Source organism: Nomascus leucogenys, chromosome 10 (genome assembly GCF_006542625.1).
Source record: "Nomascus leucogenys isolate Asia chromosome 10, Asia_NLE_v1, whole genome shotgun sequence".
Classification (NCBI taxonomy): domain Eukaryota; kingdom Metazoa; phylum Chordata; class Mammalia; order Primates; family Hylobatidae; genus Nomascus; species Nomascus leucogenys.
Genome location: NC_044390.1, coordinates 67013056 through 67030062, shown reverse-complemented (window position 1 = coordinate 67030062; position 17007 = coordinate 67013056). Strand labels below are relative to the sequence as shown.

The 17007-nt window shown below is 45.1% G+C and overlaps 1 protein-coding gene across 1 annotated transcript; it reads left to right on the top strand.

The window, feature by feature from the left end:
- The first annotated feature begins 2743 nt into the window (after nt 1-2743).
- Nucleotides 2744-16565, top strand: LOC100582391 (zinc finger protein 888). Its single transcript, XM_030821223.1, has 4 exons — nt 2744-2786; nt 6207-6294; nt 8744-8870; nt 14282-16565. Exons 2-4 carry the CDS (start codon nt 6280-6282, stop codon nt 16297-16299), a joined length of 2160 nt encoding a protein of 719 aa, XP_030677083.1. The 5' UTR covers nt 2744-2786; nt 6207-6279; the 3' UTR covers nt 16300-16565.
- Nucleotides 16566-17007: the final 442 nt, after the last annotated feature.

Below are 17007 nucleotides of genomic sequence, written 5' to 3'. Positions count from 1 at the left end.
CCAGGATGGTCTCGATGTCCTGACCTTGTGATCTGCCCGCCTCGCCTCCCAAAGTGCTGGGATTACAGGTGTGAGTCACCGCACCTGGCTGATTGTCCCTTCTTATGTAGTGATAAAATAACCTTTCTTGAAGTGTATCAATCCGTCACCAGTCAAGTTGCTGCAACTTATCCACCGGTCTTGAATGGAAAATGTGGTGATTCTGCTAAAGCTTCTCTGTCTTTCCCTGTGCGTGAAATCTTATCGTCTCTACTTGGGAACACAGACCCCCTTTATTTGGAGTTGAGGTTTCCATGTGTCTATCCTCAAGCTTAGTGTTCACATAATCTCTATACTTAACCATGTATTCTAAATTTTATTATTTACTGCTGACGTCAGTTTCTGTTGGATTGTAGGAGCCTCACTAGAGAGGGCACCTGTCGCCATGTTGTGAAACTCACACTTGTCAAAAAGACATGGGTTAGCATTTTCCCCCCATCCTCGGGAGGAAGCTAGTTAGCTGACACGGATGGTCACCTCCATTACCAAGTAGAGCCAGGATGAACTATGTGTGACCAAAGGTGTTGTCAAGTCCTCTTCCTTGAGGACTGATTAGTGTTTATCTTGAAAACACGTACTTAGGCTGGGTGCAGTGGCTCATGCCTGTAATCCCAGCACTTTAGGATGCTGAGGTAGGTGGGTCACCTGAGGTCAGGAGTTTGAGACCAGCCTGACCAAAAAGGTAAAACTCCGTCTCTGCTAAAAATACAAAAATTAGCCTGGCGTCGTAGCAGATGCCTGTAGTTCCAGCTGTTTGGGAGGCTGAGACAGGAGAATTGCTTGAACCCGGGAGGTGGAGGTTGCAGTAAGCCGAGATCGCACCACTGCACTCTAGCCTGAGCGACAGAGTGAGACTCTTGTCTCCAAAAAAAGAAAAAAGACAAAAGAAAACACGTACTTAATGGGTTGTATAGAACAGTGAAGTTTCTCTGTTTTCAACCTCTCAACTGTTTGCCTCTATTTCCCATTACATTCAGGTCTAAGGCTCTTTATTAATAAAATGGTTGTTATTTCTTTCTCTATTATCATAGTGAAGATGATTTTTCATCTGGGGAACATTTTTTTTAGTTTTCAATTGTATTTTCTCAACATTTAAAAAGTGAAGTAAAGAGTATTTCTTGGGCCCAGCACGGTGACTCATGCCTATAATCCCAGCACTTCGGGAGGCCGAGGCAGGCGGATCACTTGAAGTCAGGAGTTCGAGACCAGCCTGGCCAACATGGTGAAACCCTGTCTCTACCAAAAGCACAAAAGTTAGCCAGGCATGATGGCGCGTGCCTGTAATACCAGCTACTATGCAGGCTGAGTCAGAAGAATCGCTTCAACCCAGAAGGCAGAGGCTGCAGTGAGCGGAGATCTCACCAATGCACTCCAGCCTGGGTGACAGAGAAATTCTCTGTCTCAAAAAAAAAAAAAAAAGAAAAGAAAAAAGTAAATTAAAAAAACTAATAGATGTCATCCACAATTGTGCTGGGACAACTAACTGGATATCCACATGGAAAAGAATAATGTTGGATCCCTATCTCACACAATGAAAATTTTATTTTAAAAATTTAAAAAAAAAAAAGACGAGGAAGGGATCCCTGTGGGAGGGGGTGTTACTTTGTCACCCAGGCTGGCTTGGACCTCCAGGCTCAACAATCCTCCTGCCACTGCTTCCTGAGTAGCTGGACTTCAGGCTCCCACCCCCGCTTCCACATTTCTCCTGTGTTTAAGCAGCAGGTGGTGACCTCACTCTTCCCTGGCCTGAGCACTCCTTCCAGCATCCCAGGCTGTGGCCCCAGGGAAGTCTCTGAAGCTGAGCACAGGGTGGACTCTCCCTCCCAAGCAAATGGAGAATAGAAAGGGAGAGGATTTGTGTTCTGTTCAGTGTACCATCAGCATGAGATCATACGTTCCGCCCAGGCAGGGCTTTGCATTTCACATTCTAGTTTGCGTCCCTGTTCCAGCCAATTCCAGGGCTTTTGAATCATGCCTCAGCCTTCCTGGCCACTCTCGCCTCCAATGTAGCAGGACAAGCTGCAGACAAAACCTCTCAGACACGGAGTTGTAGAAGAAAGGGCTTTATTCAGCTGGGAGCATCGGCAAGCTACTGCCTTAAAATCCGAGCTCCCCGAGTGCACAATTTCTGTCCCTTTTAAGGGCTCACAACACTAAAGATTTCACGTGAAAGGGCCGTGATTGAGCAATCTAGGGGATACGTAACAGGGACTACAGTCCCAGATATATACACAGTGGTTTCGTGCACTGGTGGTCAGAGAGAAACAGAACAGGGCAGGGAGTTTCACAATGTTCTTCTATACAATGTCTGGAATCTATGAAAAACATTGGTTTCTAAGTTATGAGTTGATTTTTAACTACTGGGTTTAGGCCAGGCAGGCCCAGGCCTGGTTTCGGGCCTGGCGCAGGGCTGCCTGTCTTTGGTTTTACTTCCTTGTTGTTTTTTTCTTAAAACAGGTACTGAGTATAAAACAATATAAAACAATATGAGAGGGTCTGTCTCTTCCTTCGCCAAAACCCAAAAAACAGGGTCTGGGAGCGAGGCTGAGAGACCCACAGGTCCGCCCCAGCCCCGCGCTCTGCCAGTTCTAAAGGGCAAGGTCTCTCCACCTGGCGCCCCGCCCCTACCTCATCCAGGCCCCGCCCACCTCCTCGTTGGCTCCACGGAGGCCTGGCTTCTGTCGTGTGCTTGTAGATTCGCCCGGACCAGGAAGCGGATCGCGTGGACTGAAAGTCACACTGCGGCGGTGAGTTTTGCTCTGTGTTGTATTAAGGCTGTGCCTCCAGGTCCCTGGCAATTCTGTACCTGGGACGTGGGGTCTCCACAGACCCGGAAATTCTCGCCCTTCTTCCTTCAACAAGAGCAAATGGAGACATTCCCCTAGGAGTCCGGAAGTCACCTCCTTTTGGGTTTAAAGTCGCCCTGAGGCTGCCCTGTTCCCGGTCTTTTTGCCATAGGGCAATGTATACAGTTTCTATCGCGTAGTTTTCCTGTTCACAACCGTTTGTTGACTCCTCCCACCCCGCGCTTTTTAAAGTCCTCACCCGAGAGGTGGATTCCTGCTCTGGCGCCTCCGCCTCACCCTCGTTGGCCCCTGGAGCCCAGCGCTGACACCACAGTCCCAGGGAGGCCCTGTTCTCTGCCTGGTGGTGGGATCCTGCGGACCCCACCCTTGTCAGAAGGCGTCATCGTCCCCCACCTCCCTCCTCACGCTGGGCCCTGCTGCTCCCCAATTCTCCCCTCCGCAGTCAACACTTTCCCTGAGCCCGCGTTGGGGAGGTGCCCGGGGCCTGTCCTGTGACACGGGGTGTTCTTGCCTGCCCAGCTCCAGCCCCTGGAAAATGCGCTTCTCCGGGATGCAGGTGTCTTAAGCCAAACACTCCTGTGATTGTGTGGGCCAAAGGGATCAGGAGACAGAGAGAGGGAATCAGAGAGCAGTAGAAAATCTGAGACAGAAAAAAGAAGAATGAGAAAGACCCATAACAGATGGCAAAGTAGGAGATGGTCATGGATTTGCCAAGAGACAGCAAAAGTGAAAAAACAAAAGATAAGAAAGCAGAAGGAGAAAAGCAACTGGCAAAATGTAGAGAAAAGCTGGATGTACAGAGATGAAGAACAGACAGCAAGGTAGGGAGAGGGGACAGCAAACAGAAAGGCTCATCAGAATGAGGGAGAGGAGGAGGGATTTGGAGTCAGGGCAGACAGAGCAGATTGATGCTGGTGGCAAGAACAGAGGGAGAACCACAGCAGGGAGGACACCTGAGAAATCTGGGGTGCCAGAGTGTGGGGCCAGGGGGGTATAACGGGGAAAAGAGAATTTAACAGGGAGAGCTCAGGAGACGCAGAGATGGGAGAAGAGGTGGAAATATATGGAGAGTGAGAACAATCTAAAGATTGGGGAGAAGGAGCAACAAGAGCTTAAATAAGTTGTGGATGGAGCCTGGCTAATTTTTGTATTTTTAATAGAGACAGGATTTCACCATGTTGGCCAGGCTGGTCTCAAACTCCTGACTTCAGGTGATCCACCTGCCTCGACCTCCCAAAGTGCTGGGAATACAGGCGTGAGCCATCACACCTGGCCACCCATGTATTCTTGATTGAAAAAATCTGCTTATGCCTTAGTTCAGCATCTGACCCTCTTTCCCTGTTTTCTTTCTTTCTTTTTTTTTTTTTTTTTTGAGATGCAGTTTTGCTCTTGTTGCCCAGGCTGAAGTGCAGTGGCACTATCTTGGCTCACTGCAACCTCCGCCTCCCGGGTTCAAACGATTCTTCTGCCTCAGCCTTGCTGAGTAGCTGGGATTACAGCCATTTGCCACCACGCCTGGATAATTTTTGTATTTTTAGTAGAGACGGGGTTCCTCCATGTACGTCAGGCTGGTCTACAACTCCCGACCTCAGGTGATCCGCCTACCTTGGCCTCCCTATTTTCAAGGTCAATAGCTGTGTGTTTACATTTCTGCATTTTGTAAATATTACTGTAATTTTCTTGTAAGGAAAAATTAAATGTTAGGAATTAATGGCATCAGAACCTCGCAAAAGAAGTTTCTTTAGCCCAGGTATGTGAAAGATGCTTCTCTAATTTACAAGGATGGGGTGATAAAGACAAACCCTTCCCATTAGCCCTTCCAGGCCCCCATGTAAGAATTCAGGCACATCTTACTCATCTCAGACCTTCTCAGGGTAACTCAGTGAAAATGTTTTCACTGTGAGGACATCACAGCTAAATCTAAAGCAGGTCATGTCAGTCCCTGGCAGGGAACCCTCCACCAGCTTCCCGTGTTCCCCAGGACAAAAGCCCAGCTCCTCACTGTGGCTCCACAGCCCCGTGTCAAGGGCCCCTGCCAGTGTCCAGCCTCCTCCTGGGAGCTTGCCCTCATCTCATGACTCCCTCTGCCCAATCACATTTGCTTTTCTCTTTTCCCAGATATCAAAACACTTCCTATCTCAGGTCATTGTCCTGCTCTTATCCTATGTCCCTAAGTGGTGACAGCCCTGTCCCTATCTCCTCCTTCAGATCTAGGCTCAGAGATATCTCCCATGCCCTCCCATTGCCATCTGAAGTTCCCTCTGCCCATCAGTCTCTATCACATTACTCAGATTTATCATCTCTGCATCAATCACATCAGAAACGAAGTTTTTTTTTTTTTTTTTTCAAACAGAGTCTCACTCTGTCCTCCAGGCTGTGAGTGCACGCTCATGATCTTGGCTCACTGCAACTTCTGTCTCCTGGGTTCAAGCGATTCTTGTGCCTCAACCTCCCAAGTAGCTGAGATTACAGGTGTGTGCCACAACACACGGCTAATTTTTGTATTCGTATTTGTATTTTATTTTATTTTGCTTTATTTTAGAGTCTTATTCTGTCACTCAGGTTGGAGTGCAGTGGTGTGATCTTGGCTCACTGCAGCCTTTACATCCCAGGTTCAAGTGATCCTCCAAACTCAGCCTCCTGTGCAGCTGGGATTACAGATGCCCACCAAGCCCGGCTACTTTTTGTATTTTTAGTAGAGATGAGGTTTCACCATGTTGGCCAGGATGGTCTTGAACTGCTGACCTCAAGTAATCTACCCATCTTGGCCTTCCATAGCGCTAGTATTACAGGCTTGAGCCATTGCGCCTGACCCAATTTTTATATTTTTGGTACAGACAGAGTTTCACCATGTTTGCCAGGCTGGTCTCAAACTCCTGTGCTCAAGTGATCCTTCCACCTCAGCTTCATCAGTAGCTGGGATGACAGAAACACAGATGTGCACCACCATACCTGCCTAAGTATTTGTATTTTTGGTAGAGAAGGAGTTTCACCATGTTGCCCAGGCTGGTCTCAAACTTCTGAGCTCAAGCAATGTACCTACCTTCGTCTCCCAGAGTGCTGGGATGACAGGCATGAGCCACCACACCCAGCCTCTGCATGTGGTTTGGTCAGGGCTGGGTCTGTGCCCTGAAGGGGAGCTGATTCCAGCCCAGATCCCTACTGCTGCAGCATGTGGTGGGGGCGGGCTTCTCCAGAAGGGGAGTGGGAGTTTTCCTATAGGAGTTTATCATCCCTGGTGTGGTGGGCAGCAGAGGGGACCATATTTCCCAGGATGAGGTCTCCTTGGTATGTGTCATTGTTTTACAAGGAGGGGGTGTGTTGACTCTGAGCAATAAACAACATATTTCTAACATTCAGGATTGACTTCTAAAGACTCTTGGTACATGAGGAAGAAACCCGGAAGAGGAAGAGGAAAGCAAAGGAGTCAGGGATGGCTCTTCCTCAGGTGAGATGATATTCTCGGGGGATTGTTCTGTCTCCTTCCTTTCAGAAATGCTGGGCCTTGGAGTTGGGAATCTTCTCTGAGTCTGAAGCATCCTGCCTGACAGTTTTGCTCACACTCACCCGTGCCTTCCCTCAGTCCCTCTCATCTCACCTAGATTCCATCTCTCGTGACCCAGTGACATGAACATGAGAAGAGGTTGCAGTAGGCATGGTCCTGGGAAGGGCTCACACCCAGACATGGATGGAGACAGGGTGAGGGTCCCATGGTGTCGGGGCAACAGGGATTGTTCAGTGGCCACATCTGGATGCACTGTCAGCTCTCTGTGGACCAAGATTAGAGTAGCTGCCAATGGAAGTCACATATTAATGTGCACAAAGAACATGGTAAATTCTAGAAAAGACCAATAAGAGGAAATGTTTTCTGCCTGATATTAAACTACATTTTTAGGTAATTGAGTGAGTCTGACCAACATGGAGAAACTCTGTCTCTAGTAAAAATACAAAATTAGCTGGGCATGGGGGTGTATGCCTGCAATCCCAGCTACTCAGGAGGCTGAGGCAGAAGAATGACTTGAAATCGGGAGGCGGGGTTTGCAGTGACCTGAGATTGCACTATTGCACTCCAGTCCAGGTAACAAGAGCAAAACTCGGTCTTAAATAAATAAATAAATAAAATGGAAATGAATGATACACGAATGATTCCATCATTATGTTAAGAATATGGAATCAACATAAATAATAGCAGGAGATTCACTCAACCATTCTTAGCATATTACGCTCATGGGGACAGTGATGTTACTATGGAGAGGCTTGTGAAACAGGCTTTTGGTAAAATTGATGACAATTTTTCTCAAATATGGGAGCAGTACTTGTTTTTTACTCTAGAGGATAAACCATATTCTCATTCCACCTATTATTATTATTTTTGTTGCTTGTTTCTGAAACGGAGTCTTGCTCTGTCACCCAGACTGGAGTGCAGTGGCATGATCTTGGCTTACTGCAAACTTCGCCTCCCGGGTTCAAGCGATTCTCCATCCTCCAGGCCAGGCAGTTGAAAGGGTGATTTCTTTGTCTAGGATGGGTCATTTCCTGTTTTCTTAGATCTGACAAGATTCCCCCCAGCCCCCAGTTGTCAATGTGTCCTTTTCCACCGAGGTGAGATTCCTCTTCAGTTAAACAAAACTTGCTACTTTTTATATATTTAAAACCTTTATATATATATATATATACACATCCCCACACATATACACACACATATATACGTACACATATATACATACACATACATATGTACACACACATATGTATATATTTTGAAAATCTTTTATATTTTGAAAATCTGGAACAAATGAGAACCCTTTGTATTAACATCTAGTTTTTTGTGAGTCTGTGTAGGTTTTATTATTTTGTGAACATTTACCAAATGGATTTTGTACTTTGAGTAAGTTTGTTTTCATGTATTTTGTTTTATTTTGAGATGGGGGTCTCACTTTGTTGCCCAGGCTGCAGCTCCCTGGCGTGATTGTAGCTCACTGAAACCTCCACACTCAGGGTCAAGCCATCCTCCCACCTCAGCCTTCAAAGTAATTGGAACCACAGGTGCCTGCCACCATGCCCGGCTAACTTTTTATTTTTAATTTTGAGACCTAGTTTCCATTGCCCAGGCTGGAGTGCAGTGACATGATCTGGGATCACTGCAACCTCTGCCTCCTGGGATCAAGCCATTCTCCTGCCTCAGCCTTCCACATAGCTGAGATTACAGGCATGTGTCACTGCACCTGGCTGATCTTTTCCTGCAGACATTGTCATCTGTGAAGACATCACTCATGCTCTGTCTCATTGAGATACTGTCACTTGGTGTGTCCATAAAAGTTTCAAACATTTCTATAGCAGGAACCCTGCATTTATTTTTTATTTATTTCTTGTATTTTTTACAAACATAAGAAATTCATACTGACAGGGTGTCCTGACCTCTTCAAAAAGTATAATAAAGACATCATGTGAGGCCAGGCATGGTGGCTCACGCCTGTAAGCCCAGCACTTTGGGAGGCTGAGGGGGGTGGATCACGAGGTCAGGAGATACAGACCATCCTGGCTAACATGGTGAAACCCCATCTCTAATAAAAATACAAAAAAATTAGCCAGGCATGGTGGCAGATGCCTGTAGTACTATCTACTTGGGAGGCTGAGGTAGGAGAATGGCATGAACTTGGGAGGTAGAGCTTGCAGTGAGTCGAGATCATGCCACTGCACTCCAGCCTGGGTGACAGAGCGACACTCCATCTCAAACAAAAAAAGAAGAAAAATACATCATGTGGTGAAAAATCCCTTACTCACATTTGTCAGAACATTCACTACAATTAAATCCATGCTTTCCCCTCTCTCGTCATTTTCTGTAAAGATAAGAACTCCTCCCATAACCATTTGGTTAAAATGTGTTTTCATTTCAGGGTCTGTTGACATTCAGGGATGTGGCCATAGAATTCTCTCAGGAGGAGTGGAAATGCCTGGACCCTGCTCAGAGGACTTTATACAGGGACGTGATGCTGGAGAATTATAGGAACCTGGTCTCCCTGGGTGAGGATAACTTCCCTCCTGGGGATGTGCCCTTTGTATCTTTGCATTTTCTCTTGTTTCTCTTGGGAGCCGCATTCTTGCTTGACTAAAATGGAAGCCGTATTGATTTTGAAATGAAAAGCTTCATTCATGATGTAGCATCTGGACTTTCACTGTCCCCTTTGTTTAGATGTTCTGCGTTCTTCATGATACCTCAATATGGGTTCCAGAACTAAAGTAGGCATAAAACCTTATGGCAGCCGGGCGTGGTGGCTCACGCTTGTAATCCCAGCACTCTGGGAGGCCGAGGCGGGTGGATCACAAGGTCAGGAGATCGAGAACACGGTGAAACCCCATCTCTACTAAAAAAATACAAAAAATTAGCCGGGCGTGGTGGCGGGCGCCTGTAGTCCCAGCTACTCGGAGAGGCTGAGGCAGGAGAATGGCATGAACCCGGGAGGCGGAGCTTGCAGTGAGCCGAGATCGTGCCACTGCACTCCAGCCTGGGCGACAGAGTGAGACTCCGTCTCAAAAAAAAAAAAACCTTATGGCAGGCTGGGCATGGTGGCTCACACCTGTCATCCCAGCAAGTTGGGAGGTATGTGATCACTTTAGATCAGGAGTTGGAGACCAGCCTGGCCAACATGGAGAAACTCAGTCTCTACTAAAAATACAAAAATTAGCCAGGCATGGTGGTGCACACCTGTAATCCCAGCTCCTAGAAAGGCTGAGGAAAGAGAATCACTCAAACCCGGGAGGCAAAAGTTCTAGTGAGCCGAGAACGCACCACTGCACTCCAGCCCAGACGACAGAGCAAGACTCTGTCTCAAAAAACAAAAACAAAACCTGACGGCAAACTTTAAACATATCCAGTTCCCTGTTTGCTTCTCCTGTGCTTTCAGTTCTGTAGTTCTTGGAAGAGAGCTCGATGTCCACATATTGCATGTTACAGTGCTCCCCACGCATTCAGAAGGAGGCAGTCAGTGGAGGAATTAGTGAAATATTTTCCTACATCCATCTGTAATGTCTTCTTTCCTACTGAAACATAGGGCTGGGACTCTAGAAAAGCTCCAGCACTTCATGGTCCTTTCTTTTTATAAGCAGGAGTCTCTTTCTGACCTGCTGTCTCCATGTTGGAGCAAGGGAAAGAGCCCTGGACTGTGGAGAGTGAAGTGAAAATAACAAAAAAATCCAGATGGCTGGGAATGTATTACAGGTGTAAAGGCAGGTAAGAGCTAAAGTGCAGTGGTGTGATCTCGGCTCACTGCAACTTTCACCTCCCAGGTTCAAGAGATTCCCCTGCCTCAGCCTCTCAAGTAGCTGGGACTGCAGGTGACTGCCAACATGCTGGGCTAATTTTTTGTATTTTTTTTTTAGTAGAGACGGGGTTTCAGCTTGTTAGCCAGGATTGTCTCAATCTCCTGACCACGTGATCCTCCTGCCTCAGCCTCCCAAAATGCTGGGATTACTGGCATGAGCCATCGTGCCTGGCCTGTCTCAATGTTTTTAAAATATGTTATTGCTGGCCAGGCACGGTGGCTCACGCCTGTAAGCCCAGCACTTTGGGAGGCCGAGGGGGGCAGATCACGAGGTCAGGAGATCGAGACCATCTTGGCTAACACGGTGAAACCCCGTCTCTACTAAAAATACAAAAAAATTAGGGCGTGGTGGCGGGTGCCTGTAGTCCCAGCTACCTGGGAGGCTGAGGCAGGAAAATGGCCTAAACGCAAGAGGCAGAGCTTGCAGTGAGCTGAGATTGCGCCACTGCACTCCAGCCTGGGCGACAGAGTGAAACTCCATCTTAAAAAAATAAAAAAATAAAATAAAAATAAAATATATTATTGCTATTAGATGGCTTCATGTATTGCAAGTCTTACAGTACAGGCTCTTAGCTTCATTTGTTTAATAAGATTTGTCAGCCTTCGGTGATGTTGATGATAAGATGCTCTTTTTCCTGTTTCTGTCATTTCACTGTCCTGTTAGAAATAGCTTAGGCTGATGCTGGGCACGGTGGCTCACACCTGTAATCCCAGCACTTTGGGAGGCCGAGGGGGCAGATCACAAGGTCAGGAGATCGAGACCATCCTGGCTGACATGGTGAAACCCCGTCTCTACTAAAAATACAAAAAAAATTAGCTGGGCCTGGTGGCAGGCCCTTGTGGTCCCAGCTACTCAGGAGGCTGAGGCAAGAGAATGGCATGAACCTGGGAGGTGGAGTTTGCAGTGAGCTGAGATCACGCCACTGCACTCCAGCCTAGGCAACAGAGTGAGACTCCGTCTCAAAAAAACAAAAAAAAAAAAAGAAAAAGAAATAGCTTAGGCCACTAGCTGTGGTGGCTCACTCCTCTAATCCCAGCACTTTCGGAGACCAAGGTGGGCAGATTGCTTGAGGTCAGGAGTTTGAGACCAGTCTGTACAACATGGTGAAACCTCAAATATACTAAATGCCAAAAATGGGCCAGGTGCAGTTGCTCACACCTATAATTCCAGCACTTTGGGAGGCTGAGACGGGCCAATTTCTTGAGGTCAGGAGTTCGAGACAAGCCTGGTCAACATGGTGAAATCCCGTGTCTACTAAAAATACAAAAATTAGCTGTTCATGGTGGTGTGCACCTGTAATCCCAGACTTGGGAGGTTGAAGCAGGAGAATCACTTGAACCCAGGAGGTGGAGGTTGCAGTGAGCCAAGATCATGCCACTGCACTCTAGCCCGGGTGACAGAGTGAGACTCTGGGCTGAGGAGGGAGAATCACTTGAGGCAGGAGAATCATGCCACCACACTGCAGCCTGGGTGACAGAGCGACTTAATCTAAAAGACAAAAAAGGAAGTAGCTTAAACTGGGAGACTTAAGAGACAGAAATTTATTTTTCATGAATTTGGGAAGCGGGAAATCCAAGAGCAAGGTGCCGGCCAAATTGGTTCCTGGTGAGAGCCTTCTTCATGGTTTAGCCCAGCCATCTTCCTGCCGTGTCCTAATATGGTGGAAAGAGGAACAGGCAATGAGCTCTTTAATGTCTCTTTATAAAGCACTTTTAATATTCACGGGTAGTCAACACCCATGGCTAAATTCTCTCAGTCTGCATCTGCAAGAACATCCTATTAGAGAATTCTAAATCTACCAAAGCTTATTTGAGAAGTAGTTATTTATTCTATTTTATTTTTTGAGATGGGTCTCCTTCTCTCACCCAGGCTGGAGTGCAGTAGCATGATCTCGGCTCACTGCGTCCTCCGCCTCCCAGGTTCAAATGATTCCTGCTTCAGCCTCCCAAGTAGCTGGGATTAAAGGCACCCACCACCATGCACAGCTAATTTTTTTTATATTTTTAGTAGAGATGGGGTTTCACCATGTTGTCCAGGCTGGTCTTGAACTTATGACCTCATGATCCACCCGCCTCAGCCTCCAAAAGTGCTGGGATTACAGGCATGCACCACCGCGCCCGGCTATTATTCAATTCTTTTTTTTGTTTTTGAGACGAAATCTCGCTCTAGTCCCCGAGGCTGGAGTGCGATGGTGCAGTCTATACTCACTGCAACCTCCGCCACCCAGGGTTAAGTGATTCTCCTGCCTCGGGTCCCCCAAGTAGCAGGGATTACAAGCCTGGCTAATTTTTGTATTTTTAGTTGAGGCGGTGTTTCAGCATGTTGGCTAGGCTGTTCTAGAACTCCTGACCTTGGGTGATCCACCCGCCTTTGCCTCCCAAAGTCCTGGAATTACAGGCGTGAGCCACCATGCCCGGCAGTAGTCAATTCTTATTCCTTATAATGCTGTGGATTTTCTTGACCTCATATATTAGAAGGTAGTGATTGTAACATGTATTTCAGTTCTTACGTTGTGTACTGGTGGTAAGAACAAGTTGTGGCTTTTTTCCTAATAGAGAATTGTTTAGAATTCTGCAGGCTGTATAAATCTACTTACTTTCTTGCTTATTTTATCATGGGTTATAATATTTTATTATTTGATTAATGAATTAATAATATATTTTATTAATTGATTTTTATGACTTTACATGTGAGTTTTCGGTATGTGGTATGCAATATAACTGACGGATTCCACTCATTAATGTCAAAAGTACCCCTGGGTGCAGTGGCTCATGCCTGCAATCCCAGGATTTAGGAGGCCAAGATGTGTGGGTCACCTGAGGTCAGGAGTTCGAGACCAGACTGGCCAACGTGGTGAAACCCCATCTCTACTAAAAATATAAAAATTAGCTGGGCATGATGGCGCGTGCCTGTAATCCCAGGTACTCAGGAGGCTGAGGCAAGAGACTCGCTTGAACCCAGGAGATTGAGGTTACAGTGAGCCCAGATCATGCCATTGCATGCCAGCCTGGGTGACAGAGTGAGACTCCATCTCAAAAAAAATAAAAATACAAAAACTTTTTAAAAACGTTACAAAGTGCCTGTTCCACATGGATATAGGTAATTTTGTAAGTTATTCAGAAAAATATGGTATTAACATTTTCTCTTTTTTTGAGGTGGAGTCTCACTTTTTTGCCCAGGCTGGAGTGCAGTGGTGCTATCTCGGCTTACCACTATCTTCGCCTCCCGGGTTCAAGCAATTCTCCTGCCTCAGCCTCCCAAGTAGCTAGGATTACAGGCCCCCGTGACCACGCCCGGCTACTTTTTGTATTTTTAGTACAGACGGGGTTTTGCCACGATGGCCAGGCTGGTCGTACTCCCGATCTGAGGAGATCCACGTGCCTCGGCCTCCCAAACTAGTGGGATTACTGGTGTGAGCCACCACGACCTGCCTTTTTTTTTTTTTTTTACTCGAGTCTCACTTTGTCACCCAGGCTGGGGTGCAGTGGTGCGATGTTGGCTCACTGCAACATTTGCCTCTTGGCTTAAAGTGATTCTTGTGCCTCAGCCTCCCAAGTAGCTGGGACTACAGGCACAGGCCACAACACCTGGCTAATTTTTGTAATCTTTTATTATCTTCTCTGTGCTATGATTGTTTGAGAGTACAGAATTTCCACTGATTTTGGTTATCCCTACAAGACCTTGTTGTGGATTATTTACCAATATAGTACATTGTCCGGTCCTTTAGCATCTCTTTCTATACAGTAAATCTGCTGTAAATATGAAGAATATATATTTTCTTCTTTTTGTTGTGACAGTGATAAATGTTTTGCAAACTGTGACACACTTTAGGGTCACAATGGAAAAATACTCCTTACTTTAGGCTTACACATGTTTGTGCCCTGTCAGTGTTTTGTCATGATATTAGAAATAGGCTTCCATAGAAATGATTTGAAGCACATGTAATCACCCTTCATTTATTAAAGAATCTTCCTCCTTTTGTGTTCCTGAACTTTGAAGCTCATGTTTGAGATGTTTAAAATAAGTATTGTTTTTGGTGTCATATTTACACATTTCAGTATTATATATTATCTGTACTGAATTGGAAACCTATTGGTGTTTATATTTTGTAGATATCTCTTCCAAATGCTTGGCAAAGGAGTTCTCATCAACAGGGCAAGGCAATACAGAAGTGATCCACACAGGGACATTGCAAAGACATGAAAGTCATCACATTGGAGAATGTTGCTTCCAGGAAATCGAGAAAGATATTCATGACTTTGTGTTTCAGTGGCAAGAAGATGAAACAAATGACCATGCAGCACCCATGATGGAAATCAAAGAGTTGACGGGTAATACAGACCGACATGATCAAAGTCCTGCTGGAAACAAGACTATTAAAGATCAGCTTGGATCAAGCTTTCATTCGCATCTGCCTGAACTCCACATATCTCAGCCTGAAGGGAAGATTGGTAATCAAGTTGAGAAGTCTATCAACAATGCTTCCTCAGTTTCAACATCCCAAAGAATTTCTTGTAGGCCCAAAACCCATATTTCTAATAAGTATGGAAATGATTCCCTCCATTGTTCATTACTCACACAAAAACAGGATGTACACAGGAAAGAAAAATCTTTCCAATGTAATGAGAGTGGCAAATCCTTTAATTGTAGCTCACTCTTTAAAAAACATCAGATAATTCATTTAGGAGAGAAACAATATATATGTGATGTATGTGGCAAAGACTTTAATCAGAAGCGATACCTTGCACGCCATCATAGATGTCACACTGGTGAGAAACCTTACATGTGTAATAAATGTGGCAAGGTTTTTAATAAAAAAGCATACCTTGCACGTCATTATAGACGCCATACTGGAGAAAAACCTTACAAGTGTAATGAGTGTGGCAAGACGTTTGGTGACAAGTCAGCCCTCTTAGTTCACAAGACAATTCATACTGGAGAGAAACCTTACAAGTGTAATGAATGTGGCAAGGTTTTTAATCAACAATCAAATCTTGCACGTCATCATAGAGTTCATACTGGAGAGAAACCTTACAAATGTAAAGAATGTGACAAAGTTTTCAGTCGCAAATCATACCTTGAAAGACATAGGAGAATTCATACTGGTGAGAAACCATACAAATGTAAGGTTTGTGACAAGGCTTTCAGACATGATTCACACCTGGCACAACATACTGTAATTCACACTGGAGAGAAACCTTACAAGTGTAATGAGTGTGGCAAGACGTTCGGTGACAATTCAGCCCTCTTAGTTCACAGGACAATTCATACTGGAGAGAAACCTTACAAGTGTAATGAATGTGGCAAGGTTTTTAATCAACAATCAAACCTTGCACGTCATCATAGACTTCATACTGGAGAGAAACCTTACAAATGTAAAGAATGCGACAAAGTTTTCAGTCGCAAATCACACCTTGAAAGACATAGGAGAATTCACACTGGAGAGAAACCATACAAATGTAAGGTTTGTGACAAGGCTTTCAGACGTGATTCACACCTGGCACAACATACTGTAATTCACACTGGAGAGAAACCTTACAAGTGTAATGAGTGTGGCAAGACCTTCGTTCAAAATTCATCTCTTGTAATGCATAAGGTCATTCATACTGGAGAGAAACGTTACAAGTGTAATGAATGTGGCAAAAGTTTTAATCACAAATCAAGCCTTGCATATCATCATAGACTTCATACTGGAGAGAAACCGTACAAGTGTAATGAATGTGGCAAGGTTTTTAGGACACAGTCACAACTTGCATGTCATCATAGACTTCATACTGGAGAGAAACCTTACAAATGTGAAGAATGTGACAAAGTTTTCAATATCAAATCACACCTTGAAATACATAGGAGAGTTCATACTGGAGAGAAACCTTACAAATGTAGGGTTTGTGACAAGGCTTTTGGGCGTGATTCATACCTTGCACAACATCAGAGAGTTCATACTGGAGAGAAACCTTACAAATGTAAGATTTGTGACAAGGCTTTCAAGTGTTATTCACACCTGGCACAACATACTAGAATTCATACTGGAGAGAAACCTTACAAGTGTAGTGAGTGTGGCAAAGCCTTTCGTGCACAGTCAACACTTATTCACCATCAGGCAATCCATGGTGTAGGGAAACTTGGCTAATGATTGTCACCAAGTCTTCAGTAACGCTACAACCATTACAAATCATTGAAGAATCCATAATGAATAGAGATCTTACAAGTGTAGTAAATGTGGCAAATTTTTCAGACATCGTTCATACACTGTAGTTCATGGGCGAACTCATACTGGAGAGAAACCTTACAAATGTCATGATTGAGGTGAGGTCTTCAGTCAAGCTTCATCCTATGCAAAACAGGAGAATTCATACAGGAGAGAAACCTCACAAGTGTGATGATTGTGACAAAGCCTTTACTTCACGTTCACACCTCATTAGACATCAGAGAATCCCTACTGGACAGAAATCTTACAAATGTCATCAGTGTGGCAAGGTCTTAAGTCCGAGGTCACTCCTTGCAGAATATCAGAAAATTTATTATTGAGATAATAGTTCCAAATGCAATGAGTATAGCAAACCATCAAGCATTAATTGACATTAGAGTCAATTCAGCATTGACTTGAATTTGAGTTGACTTAACATTGAGTTCAAGCATTAATTGACATTAAAGTGTTTATGTTAAGAGGATTAGGCTGAGTGCAGTGGCTCACACCTGTAATGCCAGCACTTTGGGAGGCCAAGGTGGGTAGATCTCTTGAGGTCAGGAGTTTGAGACTAGTGTGGCCAACAGGCGTGAGACACTTTTCCCAGCCTGTTTTTTGTTTCTTTAACAAAAACAGATAGGAATTTTTTTT